At 43.0% G+C, this 15,701-nt stretch overlaps 2 protein-coding genes and 2 non-coding genes across 8 annotated transcripts; 3 read left to right on the forward strand and 1 right to left on the reverse strand.

Moving 5' to 3' along the window:
• Positions 1 to 1,369: 1,369 nt before the first annotated feature.
• Positions 1,370 to 11,195, reverse strand: wdr45b (WD repeat domain 45B). 4 transcript variants are annotated; one of them, XM_030339725.1, is made up of 11 exons: positions 10,712 to 11,195; positions 9,993 to 10,076; positions 9,717 to 9,746; positions 9,051 to 9,152; positions 7,911 to 7,998; positions 5,808 to 5,902; positions 5,232 to 5,422; positions 4,763 to 4,848; positions 4,300 to 4,401; positions 4,008 to 4,129; positions 1,370 to 3,355 (listed from the first exon to the last, which is right to left on the reverse strand). In XM_030339725.1, the coding sequence occupies exons 1-11, from the start codon at positions 10,776 to 10,778 to the stop codon at positions 3,249 to 3,251; spliced, it is 1,074 nt and encodes a 357-aa protein (XP_030195585.1). In that variant the 5' UTR covers positions 10,779 to 11,195; the 3' UTR covers positions 1,370 to 3,248. The 4 variants fall into 4 exon arrangements, with proteins under 4 accessions (XP_030195585.1, XP_030195586.1, XP_030195587.1 ...); XM_030339726.1 differs by having other exon boundaries at positions 10,002 to 10,076; positions 10,712 to 11,193; XM_030339727.1 differs by lacking the exon at positions 9,717 to 9,746 and having other exon boundaries at positions 10,712 to 11,193.
• A 262-nt stretch (positions 11,196 to 11,457) lies between these two features.
• On the forward strand, positions 11,458 to 11,530 carry trnar-ccu (transfer RNA arginine (anticodon CCU)). Its single transcript has one exon. It is a non-coding gene; the product is annotated as a tRNA-Arg (tRNA).
• A 435-nt stretch (positions 11,531 to 11,965) lies between these two features.
• On the forward strand, positions 11,966 to 12,037 carry trnaq-cug (transfer RNA glutamine (anticodon CUG)). The gene has a single exon. It is a non-coding gene; the product is annotated as a tRNA-Gln (tRNA).
• A 165-nt stretch (positions 12,038 to 12,202) lies between these two features.
• mrpl58 (mitochondrial ribosomal protein L58) lies at positions 12,203 to 15,425 on the forward strand. Of its 2 annotated transcripts, none has more exons than XM_030339732.1 (6): positions 12,203 to 12,398; positions 12,484 to 12,508; positions 12,606 to 12,665; positions 12,781 to 12,863; positions 12,951 to 13,123; positions 15,123 to 15,425. In XM_030339732.1, exons 1-6 carry the CDS (start codon positions 12,240 to 12,242, stop codon positions 15,205 to 15,207), a joined length of 585 nt encoding a protein of 194 aa, XP_030195592.1. In that variant the 5' UTR covers positions 12,203 to 12,239; the 3' UTR covers positions 15,208 to 15,425. The 2 variants fall into 2 exon arrangements, with proteins under 2 accessions (XP_030195592.1, XP_030195593.1); XM_030339733.1 differs by having other exon boundaries at positions 12,206 to 12,398; positions 12,954 to 13,123.
• Positions 15,426 to 15,701: the final 276 nt, after the last annotated feature.

Genomic DNA, 15,701 nt, shown 5'->3' on the forward strand with positions numbered 1-15,701 from the left:
TTTGGGTCCTCTTCTTCTTTATTTCGTTTCTCTCTCTCCCACCTCCGTCTCTTAAGGCACAGATAATCTAGAAATTATTAAACCTACTAAAGCTATAACTGGGGTCTTTTGAAAAGAAAACCAAGGTTTAAACTTGACCTGGTATTCTGGGATTTTCGTTTTTGTTACATGGAGTATGAGGTTCCGATGAATGTAGTCTCCTTTACTTTTCCTTAAAGAAAACACTATATGGAGTGACTCGTTTTTGTTTTTGTTCTGTGTTGTCCTTTTCCTTCCGCTACCGTCAAATGCAACATTTTATTACCAGTGTACGTCTAGTTACTATTTTGTTTTTTTTTATACATATTTTTCAACTAGCCTTTGAGATAAACGTATATTCCCATGAGTATTTTGCCCCCTAGCGCCTCACCAAGTTTGCATGTCCTGCATCTAGACGACACGACTAGAGCAGAGAAAAAAACCGACTGTTGAAATTGAAGACTGAATCTCAGCTAGAGGATTCGGACCAGTGTTTGCACTTACCCCTCGAACTTAGGTTCTCCGTGTTTTCCGTTCCTCCTTGGTCGTCATCCTTGGCTTTATTCGTTTTATTACAGTTTTTGTTTTTCCGTTTTAAATTTGAGTTCAAGCGGCTGTCTCGGTAGCGTGGCCGTCTCCGTTTTATTCTGTTGGGCTACTAAAAAAAAAAAAAAAAAATTATATTTCAGATTGTATCCTATGTTTTCACGAGGAAAAAAAAATACAAGTGATAGATGTATGTTCTGCTTCCGTGGGTCACTGCTTTTTTTTGTTTTTTTTATAAATTAATTTAAAACCCATGACCAATTTCTGTGAGTCTTTTTTTTTTATTTCATTTTATACATTTTTATAGATTTATCGAAAGCTGTCTGACACCAGGTTAGAACCCTGGCAATATTACAATATTCTATATCCATAGGTAAAGAACTCGTGCCCAGAGGGATATTGATCATATCTGATATTTAAGAATTGTTTCTTCTTCAGCAATGCCTGTTTGCTTTAATGGAGAAAACGTCTAAATTTGCATAACCCTGAACTAGACTGAAGTTTGTTCTTTCAAACCAATGGATTGATCAAAACTTGACTTTGAAAAGGGGATGCTATTTCATTTTTACTTATTGGAACACCTGATTGATTCTACTGCAACGAGAGTCAAAATGTATCTTGAAACATCCCTCTGTGTTCAGCAGGGGACACCAAGTATAGAAAAAGCTGCAAAGAACCCCAAATAAACATGATCATGAATGGAACACCCGTACACTATTTGTCCAGGTTACTTTATAACTAGGCTTGACGCACAATCTTTCAATCACGGTACTTTCGTAGGTCTACAGAACATATGCACATTGAGATATGTACACTAGCGTAAAAGCAGTTTTATTCATAAATACAATTTTGGGTTGTACAATCATTTGAATGTGTTAAACTTGTGTGCAGCATTAATCAATGCACAATGTTGTGTATGCTGTGTGATGAATGCCTGTAGGTTCACATTCTGAAACAAGCCATTGCAAACTAATTTAATCCCAAGAACTGAACAAAGCAAATGTAGTTTCAAGTCACTGGACATTGAAATTAACAGACTCATTATGCTGCAAATCTAACTGTAGTGAATCAACTATTGAGCACAGACCCAAGATGTGCCCTTTAAGAAAGTGGAGCCCAGCTTCTTAAATAAAAGTGATGCCATTGGGATCCAGATGGGAGGGGGGTGGTGTTTACCGAGCCACACAGAATCCAGTAAACCCATTTCTAACGGACCAGTTTTTGGTCTGAGTGTCGTCGCTGGATAACACAGGCGCACTCAATCGTGTTAGTTTGGATGTGTCGGCGTGATTAGGGATTTTACCGCCTAGACTCTCAGACCTTCTGGGCACATTTAAGCTGCACACTTGAAATGAAGGCGCCACTAGGGGGTGCTAAAGCGTGGCCACCGCTGTGAGAAGGGTCGACTTGGTTCACCTTACGGTCAACAGGCAGTGTGTTTACTGTCTGACTGGAATGCCACTGCCCCGGCAGAGAACATGACTATTTACAAAAACGATTAACTCAAGGTATATCGGTTAAGTATTGAACACAGCAAATGAGAGGAATCGTTGAGTGCAATTTTGACCAAATTCAAAAAAATAATACTTGGGTTTCATCACCTTCTTCGGTAATGTTTTGACCCTCATCAAAAGGACCGTGATGTGGTTCTAGAACACAAAAATAAATGCCAATTGAATCCCTACAAAGTGAGATATATTGCACATACCAACAAAAGACAAAACAGAAGAATGAGAAAATAAAAAACGGTTATTCTGTACAGTTATATGTAGTTAAGTGATCAGTCCGGTAGATCTTCTTCATACATGTAAAAATCTCGATTCACCATCATGTCTTGCGTCAGGGGAGACATTGTTTTGGAGGTTCCTGTGAACAGACTCCCCAAGCCCCCGGAGAGAGAATATAAGTGTTGGGTGACGAATACTTAGCTCGGATACATCATCAAAAATAGAACCCAAAACCTGCACCCCCACCAAGTGCAGGTCGTTGGTTCTCAGGGATCCTGCGTTGCAAACAAGTCCCGATGATATAAATGTACATTATACCACAGACGGACGGACATACATACATACAATCGCACACACACACACACACTTTATGTGTGCGTGCGTCTGTGTATGCACGCTTGCTCTACAGTCTACATTCTGAGGCACTCCCTAGATTTAGGTTAGGCGGTGTTAGTTGACAAATCTCTAGTTCTTTTTTAGGTTATTAATTCCATGTTACCTGTAGGAATCAATGCGATTTAAAAAATAGCCATAGTATTTCACAAAGTCAGCGGAAGACATCGTAAAAAGCAATACATTGTCCTTTGAAAAAATAAAGAAAGGAAAAGGAAAAAATAATCCCTCTTTGTATTCCCTTGTTCTTCGGAAGCGTCCGGAAGGCGATCCAAAGCAGTGTCTGAGTTCTCTCTCTGCGTCTTCTCCGTCTGTATGGCCTTCTGCTGCAGGTACAGTCTTCCATCACACGTCCTTGCCTCGTTTCCCGGCCCCGGGGGGGGGGCGGCTGATAGACCGCTGGGCGCTCCCCCCTCAGAACCACAACCGCAAAAATACAACTCAACCGGGCTCATTGGTGGGTCTGCAGAAGGGGGCGACGAGGACCAAACAAAAAACCAAAGTCGTTTTGGGGAGGGGTGGGGGTTCGGGGTGGGGGGGGGGGGAACGGGACAGATCGGGGCGTCAGATCTTGTCGTCGGTCATCTCGAGGAACTGGGCGTAGACGTCCCGGGAGCACTCCCCCTTCTGGTTGAACAGGAATTTGTAGTAGCTGCCGTCGGCGCAGATGGCTTCAGGAGAAGAGGAGAGACGGACGGAAGAACACCAGAGAGGAATTAACTCAACATCATAGCCCACAAGTAATACAGGACAAAACCAAACCTTTTGTTGGGCGCTCATTTGTTTTTTTTTCAGTTGATACATTTGGGGTTGAATCGGGGCCATGTTTGTACGTTTTGTCGGTTGGATGATTGTACAGTTTTCTCGCGAACAACTTCTCATTTTTATAGTTGCCTACGAATCAATATGGAACGGGCGACACAGAAGCATAAAAAAAAAGTGAGAAGAGTGAAAAGATAAGTCTCAGTGTCGGTGCTGCATGGCCTCTAGGTGACAATAACTGGAGACCTGCAGACAAGGACTCTGGGGGATGTGACTGGAAGACCAGTTTATTGTAAAAGTTTGTGTTCAATGATACATGAGCTGGTGCTCCCCGATATCTACCAGAGTGTGTGCGGCTATAGCCGGTTTAACATACACACACTAATCAGTTCACAGGTGAGGCTGTACAGGTGTGCAGTGTCAGCCAGCCCCAGAGTCCAATCAGCCTGACTCGGGCCAGGTGAGGCTGCTCCAAGCAGCCATCAACCACACACACACTCCCACAGTCTCCGTCTAAAAAGCGAGAGACCCTGGCCCAGGATGGCGCTGGCCCCGGCGTACCTATGACGGCGTTCTGCTCGGTGCCGAAGGCGCAGACGCAGGGCGAGCCCGATGGTACCTGGAACTTGGAGAAGCTCCACTTGGAGCTGAAGTACTTGGGGAGGAAGCTGGCCGACGCTAGGCTGCAGGGCAGAGAGAGGAACACCTCGGCATGAACGATCGCCCGCAAAGAAAGGTTCGGCTCAATTCTGTCCCATTTTTCAAGTCCTTTCTAGTATCGAATCATTTTGATAGAGGTGTTTATGAAGTCCTTATTTTATAAGGGCTGACGGAAGGTGCCAGCTGGTTAAACCTCGACTGCTTGTTTCTTTTGGGGTCCTCTGCCGCGAAGATGTGGACGGTGCCGTGGTCGCTGGACACGCAGATGAGCGACGCATCCTGGTTGAAGTTAATGCTGGGGAGGAAGACAACGGAACAGGTCTGTTAGCACCGCACACATCCTGGGACTGGTCGTAGCAAAGCGACACACAAAAAACATGTGGACTAAAACCGTACGAAATATTTCTGGAACGCACCAACATTTCCGTAACTAATGTAGAGGTAATACGATGCGCTACGCTTTGCAAATAAGCCTTTTGGAGGACGGGGTGAGCTCCAACCCAAACGTTGCATGTGGAGAGGTTTGCAATAAGTTTACAAATACAAATACAACCAAAGGAGAAAGCGTGTGTCCATCCGAGGCAGCATTGCGTCCTCGGGGCGTCGTGGCTTCACGTGCAGCGTTAGTAGGTGGTGGGGGACGGGACGGGACTGACCAGTAAATGCTAGCTGCTTGCGAGCCTCGTCTCAACTCCTGGATGAGTTGCCCCGCGGACGTGTCGAAGATTCTGACGAGGGTCCCCTGGGGGAAACAGCACCACAGATAGATGTAAGAAAGGCCCTTTGGGTGAAGGGGCGAGCATGACTTATTGAAAAGGACTCCGAGCAAGAGTCTTTAGGCCCAGATGTACTTAAAAGAAAAAGTTTTTTCATAGTCTGTGGAACTGCATTATATACTATTATAGTGTGAAAAAGCGCAATCATTCACACAGTACTGCCATTGGTTCAACGGTACCATGTAATTGATTGCACCCAGCAGTGTATCGGAGCGCGGGCGTTTGCCAATAGGTAGACTCGGTTGGCAGGCTGCCCTGCAAAGTGCACGCACTGTTTGCGATCTTAACTTGCGATCATCATTTTCGTCTGCGCCAAACCAAGCCAAAATCGCCAAAAGTGGAGGCGTACTTTCTCGGAGGCGGTGGCTATCCTGTTGCCCTGCAGGTTGAGCGCGATGCAGCAGAGGGCGCCCTCGTGGGCCGGGATGTCCACTGGGGGCTTCTCCGTGTTGGCCAGGTCCACGATCTGCACGTGGCCCGAGTGGGTGCCAGGGAAGGCCAGCAAGGAGTTGTTGCTGTTCGGACACAGCACGCACAGACCTGAGGGGGGCGCAGAGGGGGACAGGAGTGTGAGACGTGATGACGACGCAGCGACGGATGTGGTATTATATAGGACTCTTGTACTGTCCATAGTGAAAGAACTGAAGTGGAGCTATAGTATAACTCTATACTATAAAACATTCAGAAAAGCTTTCTGAACAGACGGAATATTTCGTTCAATAGATTTTCATCCAACGCGTTAGTAAACTCCAACTGAAATGGGTATTGATTGGTTATTAATTAACTCAATGTTAAAATTCACTACAAATCAAGCATATACAAAAAGTAAGTGGAAAGGTTAAAAACAAAAGCGTGACCAACAGCATAGTGGACGTCCAGACCGGGCATTAGCCACAGAGAGCCGAGAGCTGCGCGGCAGACTGACCTTTGGGATTATAGCAGGTCTCGAAGACGTGCAGCTGGTGGGGGTTGTGGGTGAAGGTGAACACTTTGATCATGGAGTCCAACACCACCACGATCCTGAGGGGCAGCAGAAACACCGTTCACATACACATCCGTAGGGTTGCACGGTGGTCTAGGCGAGGCTGCTGTCCTTTTCTACAGCACAAGAGGCGCGATCGATTGGCTGCTTGCCGTCGCCTTCCCTGTCGTCGTTGTTAGACCAGCCAATAGCGCGCCAGGGGGTAAAGCCAGCAAAAATGAATCGGAAGCAGAAAGAAATGTATTGCTCTTCTCCGTACCCTGCTGCAGGGCGACCTCAAATCGCCGGCAGAATGGGCGGGGCCAACCAGTAGGGCTGGCTATCGTGGCCAGTTTCCTAAATCGATTCGATTACTTTCGATTCAATTTGCTCTTAAATAATAAATGGCTCAACTGCGTTACAAAATACAAATGTACTTTATTTTTTCACTATGCCTTAAACAACAGCTTTTAAGTGCAAACTTGTAAATTGGACGGTTTAAACTTGAGATGTAAACAAATCTGTCTCAAAAGTGCAATATTTGTAATTAGAAAGAAATTGCAAGTGAAAGTGTACTTGAAGTACAACATTCCATCACTGAAAATTGCATTAAGGCATTGTTTCTTAAAGTGCAAAAATAATAATAATGGTAACAAAAAATCAAAAAGTAATAATAATCGATCTCAATGCCCTATGAATCGATATTGCAAAATTTAGTCTAGGTATGGGGGTTGTGATGCGACAGCCACGGTATGGATATGGCTACATGTAGAAGACTGTGTGATTGGAAGGGTGTGCCTGGGTTGTTGAAAGAGCATATGTATCCGTGTGGTATTTGTTCCTCCTCCTTATAACAAAGATATATAACTAGTGTATTTCCTGGAGGCAACTTCCTTGAGCCCACTAGTTAATAAACATGCACTGTTAATATTTGTTAAAGGGGTAGGTTATGAGCGGAAAAACCCAATATAACATTATAAAGCCATAGAGACGGTCTGACACACTACACATCGGTCAGGGAGAATGTGTGTGCCTGCCTGATGAAATTGCTACTCACTTTAATGCTACACATTCAACTGATGTAGGGGGATTTTGTGATGGTATTGAAAAATGAACATCCTATTACAACAATATCTTCACGCAGACACACAAACGCATAATAAAAAGGCAGCCATGAAGATATAAAAGCAAAGGATTCTAAATGGTTCAGCCTGAAACTATATGAAAACAGGATGTATACACTGCACATCTAGGTAATCTCTCTGGAACCACAGTCTGTGTTTGTGATCAGACCTCAGGGTCAGGGGATCCTAACTTCAGTAGGGACACGTCCTGTTTATGTCCACTGCTGTGGACTTTGGCTTGCAACCTGCAGCTGCTCTGATCGTCTGTCGATTGTCCATCGGTGACATTAAAGGGTACTTGTTATGGGTGAAAACCAGCCCCGTCATTGAATACACTTTGTGTTTCGTAAAAGTGAACATCAGTGCCATTGTGTTCGTATCTTGAATACCACACCGCAGTCATTACAAGAGTGTGGCTGCTGACTCATCTTTGACAGAAAGGCCAGTGCCTTTTGACCTTTCCATACGCCTGTTGCAACCACTACTTTAACCGTGTGGAACAGTCGACAGAGATTAGAAAGGGTGCAGTCAGGAAGGTTTAAGACAATTAAGACCATTCAAATGTGATTTGGTAGGAATGTCTAAGCCATCCCGTCAGAGATTAGTGAGTGAACTGCTCTGTGAGTAGATCTGTTCTGGTGCACGATCGCCTGCCTGTGTTTGAAACCCTTTCGATCTTAGACCACTGATGAGTGCACTTTGACCAATTAAGGAATCCATCTCTCCTGCTAGACAAAGGTGTTTGATGCAACAGTCCTCAATGGTGGATGAACGTAGGGGACTTTTTTTTGGTTGTAATTTTTTTTTCTTTTTGCCCTCTTCACGCCTTTCCCTTTACAACTCTGAAATCCTACCGACAGCAGTTTGAAACAAAACAAAAAAAAGGCTGATTTTTATTTATAAATGAATCGATGGCAGCAGAGCGAGCGCGGCATGTCTCTACCTGTCCCGCCGTAGCTTCACCGCCTTGACTTCTGTAGAGAACTCAATCTCAATGACAGTCTTCTTCTTCAGGTCGTCCCAGATCATCACTATCAGAGAAGATCACAGTCAGACCAGCACACACAATCCTTACAGGCTAATGCCAACTGCACTGCAAGAGGGTTAATCTAATAAGCAGCATTACCACCAATCAGACTGTCCTAACAGAGTCCCAGCCAACCGAAACGAAACAATAAGGCCAGGGGGGGGTAATAGTTTGTTTACTCGGTTTTCACTTAAGATGTCGTCATACGAAAGACAGTTGCCTTGAGTGTGTGTCGCAGAAAAACTGCAGATTCTGCAAACTCAAAGCAATGCAAAGGCAGTGCACAGAGCAATGCACAGTAAAGGCCAATTGAAGCATCAACAAGAGCCTATATGAAAGAGGTTCAGGAGAGCCCACAGCCCTTGGGCTCCTTCGTCATTCTGATCCTCTGACAAGATAAGCCAGGCCTGAATAAATTTGGAACTCTGTGGCCAGATCCGTGTTGAGATATCGTGTTCCCACTCAACACAACAAATACTTCAAAGAAGAGTGTAGCCGATGGTGAATGCGTTTCACTATTCACTATCATTCATGTTAAATATTAAATCGATGGACATTTTGACCGTAAATACAGAACGTCGGATACGATAAATGGAAGAGGAAACTAACATGGTGCTCCATTAGTGCATTACTTTCAAAAGGGCTGTGTGTGTGTGTGTGTGTGTGTGTGTGTGTGTGTGTGTGTGTGTGTGTGTGTGTGTGTGTGTGTGTGTGTGTGTGTGTGTGTGTGTGTGTGTGTGTGTGTGTGTGGACTAGTTTGCATATAGGGAGACTTTTGTGGCATATTTTGGGCATTGTGGTTATAGCCTGGTATAGTTTAACCAACGTTTCCAACACTACATTTTTGTGTTACAACTCTATTTACAACAGTTAACAATGTAGAATGACTAGCATGTGAACAATTTGAAAATGGTTGCATGTGGAAAAGAAAAAAAATACAGGAACACTGACTCAGGGATAAATATTGCGGAAGTGAGTTTGACCCTGAATCGTACGCAAGTACGATTCCTAATTTGGTGTCTGGAAAGAAACAAAAAAAAAGAGCTGCAGCCGTACCTTTGTTTGGAGGATACTTGGGTTTTTTCCCGCCTCCAACCAGAGCCAGGTAGTTGCACCTGAACAGCATCTCAACATGGCCGACTCCGCCCTCAAGGAACTCTGGACCAACACAAAACAAACACGCTCCTGGTCATTTAACACACGCGTACCACAGGGCTCAATTGCAGCAGTTGAATAAGGACACAGCCAGTCAGGAGGATGATGTGATTTTCAACCCAAAAATATCTATTCATCCCTTGAGGGAAATAAAAAAGGGCATTCACAGTTTAGTTACAGTTTGATTTCATTGCCAGAGAGGTTAGTCAAAGGGCAAGTTTCCAAACTGCTGCATACACCAGACCACTGTGACAAGAATTTCATCCTCCAAAATTCAAACAAGAGAGTTGGGTCTATCGGCATGCTTGGGAATCCCACTAATCATTTTGTGGGTGTCGGCAGTGAGCACTGGAGAGAGATAGAGAGAGAAGTAGTCTACACGCTGACCAGAGAAGTTCCTATACCCCCTAACTCTTTCCGTATTGGCCAAAGAGGTGCAAAGAGGGTCATGTGCCGAGTCACATGCTCCAGCCTCTTGAGGTGTTGGGTGCGTTAAACCATTGACTTTCCCCTATAACCCTCAACCACCAGTGAGTAACCAGATTACAGCTCATCAACGGCGTGTACCTTTGAGTTTGCTGTCAGAGTTCTGTGGCCCTGTGTGCATAAGAACGAATGGCTGGGTTTATTGTAAATTCTATTGCTATTACATGCTTGATAAATGCTTTTGCGTGCAACTGCTGCAAGTGTCCTATGACAAAGACTTTTCAGACTGAGAAAATCGTGATAGAAATGTTACAAAGCAATAATAAATACAACGATGTGACGCATCGGATTATCATTAAATTACAACATACATTAACAAATAATATCCAATCTCCTTATGTGTAATATCATCCCTACCATGGTTACCTTGTTTCTCCTTCTCCTTGAGGGGGTCTGTGTTGTACACACGAAATCCAGTCTCCATTCCGCAGGCGAAGCAACCTGGAAGGAAATCATATCAGTTTAAAACAAATGATTTCTTGATATAATAATGCATAATTGAGCACTGCATTCAAATTGTTTCATGGACGAAGACAAAAAAGAATATGAATGGGAAGGCAAGTTATTGCATTTTGAGCATTGAATGAGTGTGTGTCAACAGTATAGTATGTTGACTGACAGGTGTGAGCGTCGTCAGTCTTGAACAACTAGGTTGTATCAGCCGAAAGTGTCACACTAACATGTAAACCATTTCCACCCCATCACACACGCAAGTAAAATTGAGTGTGAACAATGTATTTATGAGCGTTGTTCTGCATGTGAATGACAGCCGTGTTCGCCCCGTGTGGCCTGGCTCAGTAGCTCAGGAGCTAACAACAAAATGCCTTGGGATGGTGGTGGGGCAACTTAACATTAGCAAATGTAGTACATTTTTACAAGGTCAACACGCTGTGTGTCTATATAATATCTATATGGGTATATATCGCTGTGTGTTGACATCTCAAAGACGTGTTTGTCCTGGGCTTCGAAGCTAGCTAAAGAAGGCTATCGTCCCCGCTAACGAGAGTAGACGAGTCACAGCTAACGTGAGTACCGCTGTTTTTAGGGTGGTTTAATGCGTTGTGCCAATTCCTCACCATGGTCCTGGTTAAATCCCGCGTAAAGGAGTCCGTTCCCATGCGGATTGGATGGTAGTAAATTCATATTTTTGAAGAAAACAATCGGAAACGACCAAAAGTTAACCGCTAACCATTCCTCCAGTTGCCTGTGTTCAGCAGCAGCTAGCAAGACGGGGAGCAACTGATTCCGTTTCAGTGCAGTGCAGACGTAGGCTGAGGGAGGATCCTGAATTCTAGCGTTATCCCGGTCTAACAACTCAAGGCCAGTGCAATTTCCGGTTTCGGACTACCTACGAGTTCTCCTCGCCATACAACTGTCCCTGGAGCGAGAACGCTATGAAATTGATAACGATATAACAACAACGACAAGGAGAGTAAACAATAAGCAACGAACTCTTCTTCTATTCCGCCTGTCAGCACTTAACCCATGTAACGGAATCTCCCGCCTTCTTCCTCGCGCATAACGCCCACTTGGAGCATCCCGTTCCAGGCGTACCGTCGTTCCTGTCAGCGTCTCAAGCCGTGAGTGTATTTTGAGTGAGTCAGTACTCCATTGGTTATAGGGCGTAAAATTGTCGTTATTTCCTGGTTTAGATAAATATGCTAAATCAATCCCAATAATGGGTCAAACATCAAAAACAACGTACAAATAAATAATAAACCATTCCGTGAGTTTAAAGGCTTGACCACTTAACGTTGGTCTAAAGGTTTGATGTAATTATGAATATAATATATTCATCGAGAGTAGTGGGACGGCTCAACAAGCCCCAGTGGCCTAATGGATAAGGCACTGGCCTCCTAAGCCAGGGATTGTGGGTTCGAGTCCCATCTGGGGTGGATCTTATTTTCACGCTTTCATAATTAGTTTAAATTAGATCAAACCTCAGCAATCAAAAAATCACATGTACGAATAAATAATATGGAATGCAAACGGTAACGCCTTGATCTCGGAATGCAAATATTTCCAATACATTTCTGGGGTATTATTTAATTTCTTTGTCTAATTAAAAATATAAATGTGTTTGAATATCAATATTTCCCAATTGGTTTTGACAATAATACAGATATTGTAGAAACGTTGGAATTATTCAGATGTTAAAAACAGATAACACTTTATTAGGATCCGGAAGAAGGTTTAATTGGGATACATAAAGTAAATGATAATGCCCTTTGACAATGATGCATTATAGTGCTGAACAAGGCCATTTTGACACAACTGCCATGTCTATGGAATAAATATATAAAGTTATAATCCCTGAATGGTTCCATATAGGTTCTATGGTGTAATGGTTAGCACTCTGGACTCTGAATCCAGCGATCCGAGTTCAAATCTCGGTAGAACCTGTCTTTTTATAACCGCTCTCATTATAACCACGATTTCGTTAAAGTGAGAAAACTAAAGCATTAACAATCACAGAAACGGACCCCCACAATATATATCGCTTTATCTAAAAAAAAAAAAATTACAAATTACATGAAGTACCCTGGTTTCCCTAGTTTTGTTGCCTCCTCAAATGCCGTAAAGCAGCAGTCGCAAAACTTCAAAATGGCGACCTCCTTTGCGCAACGTTATTTACTTTCTCGTTCATTTATTTACCATCTAATATCTCAACATGCGAGATTCAAGAGTGCTAAAACCAGCAGTTTCTTAAAACAGGTCATCTATTCAAGTCTTGGCTACACGTTGCGAAGAGACAATTCACAGGTAAATGCATGATTCATTTGCTTTAGGAATGAGCTATACTATACTACTATACCACTTCTAGACTAATCTATATTTATTGTTACAGGTTGCCAGAGTACATATTCCTATCGGTAGATACACATTTTCTTCATGGTTAATTCACAAAATGCTTTGTTTTCTACATGCACGTTGGAATGGTATACCTTGTAATGTATATTTATGCCGTAGATCGGCTCAAAGTATCGTACTGTCGAAGCGGTGGTGCTGGAGGACAGCATGTCAACAAAGGTGAGTCTGCTATGTGAAACATGATATCAAATATATAAACATGAAAGCCCCTTGCTTTCACCGATTCAGGCCTGCAGAGAGTCATCTTCTCACGTTTTGATTCTCTTCGCATTAGTCAACACAAAAGCGGAGATCCGATTCCATGTGCAGACAGCGGACTGGATCCCACTAGATGTTCGACAAAAAATCATTGAATTGGTGAGTGGAGTTTCATTTTAGTCCATCTTGACCGCTATCCATACAGCCACACAGTATGTTTTCATTTAGTTTTCCTTTTTTATGGAGAAGAGCAAGAACCGCATCAACAAGGCAGGGGAGCTTCTGGTGACGTCGGAGCTCAGCAGGAGCCAGCGGCGAAACCTTGAGGACTGCATCGACAAGATCTCCACCATCATCGCTGAGGCCAGCGAGAAGCCGCGCGAGCCCACGCCTGAGGACATTGCCCTGCGGGCTGTCAGGTGAGAGGGGCTGACCATACCTTTTAACTCCCAAGTACTGCGATCACACCGGGACATGTACCATACATCCCATTCCAAGAGGCTATTTCATAACTCCATACACAATATATACATTATAACACTGATAACACTTAATCAGTAAGAAAGCATCAAGAACAGAATGCAGCAAGAACAGAATGCAGCAGAGATTATTGTGTTTCTGCAGCTATAATGAGGGGAAGAAACAAATTCCTCGTGGTGGAATGGTGGAAGCTTAAAAAGACTCAAAAGGATCAGGGGTCTCATTTATAACCGTTGCGTACGCACAAAACGGGGCTGAAAGTGGCGTACGTGACTTTCCACGCCAAGGTTGTGATCTATAAAAAACTAACTTGACGGGAGAATGTGCGCAGCCCAAAGCAAACTCTGACCCATGCGTACGCATGGTTTGGAGGAAAAGGAGAATTGTATGACACAGACGGTGTGGTGGTGAACTGTAGTCAGACAGAAGAAATGTAGAGTGAGAATAACGATTATGTTTTATCATTTCCCTTAATGAGTTAAATTTCATCCTGTATCATGAGTTAAATCTATGTAATCAGAATAATTTAAGTCAATTGCGTTATTTCTCAGTTATAACTCCAGAAACATCTCCTTAGAATCTAAATGAAAATTCAGATTAAAAATTCTCTATTTAATACTCCATACTGTCCACTGACGGTGCGACTGCATGGAGAAAAGCATCTGTCCAACATGTGTCAATAACGTAATATTTTTATGTGACACTGTAAACACATAATCAAATGTCAATTAAATCCCAAGTGTGGAAAACCAAGCCACATACTCCTCATCACAATCGTTATATTATTGTCCGTTCCTCTTGATGCTTTTCATGACAAATCAGGCATCAAAAAGGGGTTATGTTCAAGAACATTTTACGTGGGTGATTTCAAACTGATTATCCAAGGTGTTCTCGGTCTGTCTTATTACCGTAACCCTATAAATACAGCGGTGAGCCCCGTGCGTAATGCTGCACCATGGCACTGCTGGCACTGCTGGAGGACCATGCAAATGGAAGGATTCGGAGGGAGAAGGTCTTCAGGGACCATAACGATTTATTGGTACATAAAAATATGTACCGTTATGTCAGGCTCTTCTTTTTTAATTCTGGGACTGTGCGCTCCGTGCCACTGACAGAGTTCACTGCTGCAGCAACATGTTGCCACTCACTCTGCTTTTTGTTGTTAGTGATCCCAATCCCGTGACCGCCGAACAAAACTACTTTTCGGGCCTCCACCTCACCCACAAGTGTCTCCACTTCAGCCGCCGTGAAATTTTGCTTTTTTGCTTTTCTTAGTCCCTGCCATTGTTTCCGACAAGACAAAATACTTGCATCTGAGTCTGTTTTATATGCAGATCGCATTCATGAGGTCGTTTGCATTGACCAATTATGGTTAAAAGGCACTCTGTCATTTATAAAGCAAAGATTGCTTATAGGTGTGCGTACGCAGGGTTTTATAAGTCTGAATATTTTTTGGCTCACGCAGAACTTGGCTTTTGGGCGTACGTACACTTCTGGTAACGATCCCACGCACAGTTTTATAAATGAGACCCCTGGCCGGTTTGCCAAACTTAATTTATGACGTTGTCTATGTCGAGATGTAAATCAATGTAAACAGCTTGAGTTCCTAGAAAAACGTCCAGATCCTTTTAAAAACAGTTTTAGACAAAAAATGTTTGCTAATTTGGTGGTTTGTTTCACATTGAAGACGAAGTATTAGAAGTACATGTGACTGATGTAGATTTTCCCTTGGACATGCTTAATAGTACCAGGGGAGATTACATTTTTTCGTGGTCAGTTTTCAGATATTTCATTCCTCAAGGCCCATAAAGTTATGACTGTTTTTGTATTATATCGTCTTAACTTGATAGATTGTAACCTCATGCATATTCTGTATGAGTTACCATGTAAGGTATAAACGGTTTATCCTTTAAACACAATGTGTCTTGGGTTCTGCAGACTAAAGAAGATGAACAAAGAGCGACTGCAACAGAAGAAGCTCCACTCAACCATCAAGCAGAGCAGACGCGTCGATTTCGACTAATAATGACCTAGGAATAGAATATTATTTAAGGTTATTTGTACCTCAAGATTCGGAAAGAATGTGTATTTAAAGGGAAGGCCGCCAGGGGGCGCTGGAGGGCCCACCAACTGGTTCTAAAGTGTTTCAAAACATTGTATATTTTAAGCTTTCATCATGCAATACCATTGTAAAAAATGTATATATTTAATAAATGATTATTGTACACCGTAAAATCTAAATACTGAAATTTTTACTAATGGCGTTACATTTCGTTAGTGTGCTCAAGTAAAAGAGCCTTAATATTAACATCAAGGCTTTATTTAAAAAAATATATATTGTATTTTGTATTGTGGATAGTAGGCCTGTATTATTTATTTAATCCATATCACACAAGGTTTGGTTAAGATTTTTTTAATACAGGGATCAAATTCCCCCATTTGGAAGCAAACCAGGAACCTTGACCTTTGCCCTCCCCTGCTCCCAGAAACCGCTGAACTCTTATTAGAGATGTTATT

The sequence above is a fragment of the Gadus morhua genome, chromosome 18 (genome assembly GCF_902167405.1).
Source record: "Gadus morhua chromosome 18, gadMor3.0, whole genome shotgun sequence".
NCBI lineage: Eukaryota > Metazoa > Chordata > Actinopteri > Gadiformes > Gadidae > Gadus > Gadus morhua.

Excerpts from the sequence above, each read along its gene's own strand:
- wdr45b (XM_030339725.1), bottom strand. The coding sequence starts at position 10,778 with ATGAATTTACTACCATCCAATCCGCATGGGAACGGACTCCTTTACGCG. Across the intron at positions 4,402-4,762 it reads CAAGCAGCTAGCATTTACTG|CATTAACTTCAACCAGGATG; the intron begins GTCAGTCCCGTC and ends CTTCCTCCCCAG. Across the intron at positions 3,356-4,007 it reads CGAGCAGAACGCCGTCATAG|CCATCTGCGCCGACGGCAGC; the intron begins GTACGCCGGGGC and ends CTTCTCCTGAAG.
- mrpl58 (XM_030339732.1), top strand. The coding sequence starts at position 12,240 with ATGGCGACCTCCTTTGCGCAACGTTATTTACTTTCTCGTTCATTTATT. Across the intron at positions 12,509-12,605 it reads CAGAGTACATATTCCTATCG|ATCGGCTCAAAGTATCGTAC; the intron begins GTAGATACACAT and ends TTTATGCCGTAG. Across the intron at positions 13,124-15,122 it reads ATTGCCCTGCGGGCTGTCAG|ACTAAAGAAGATGAACAAAG; the intron begins GTGAGAGGGGCT and ends TGGGTTCTGCAG.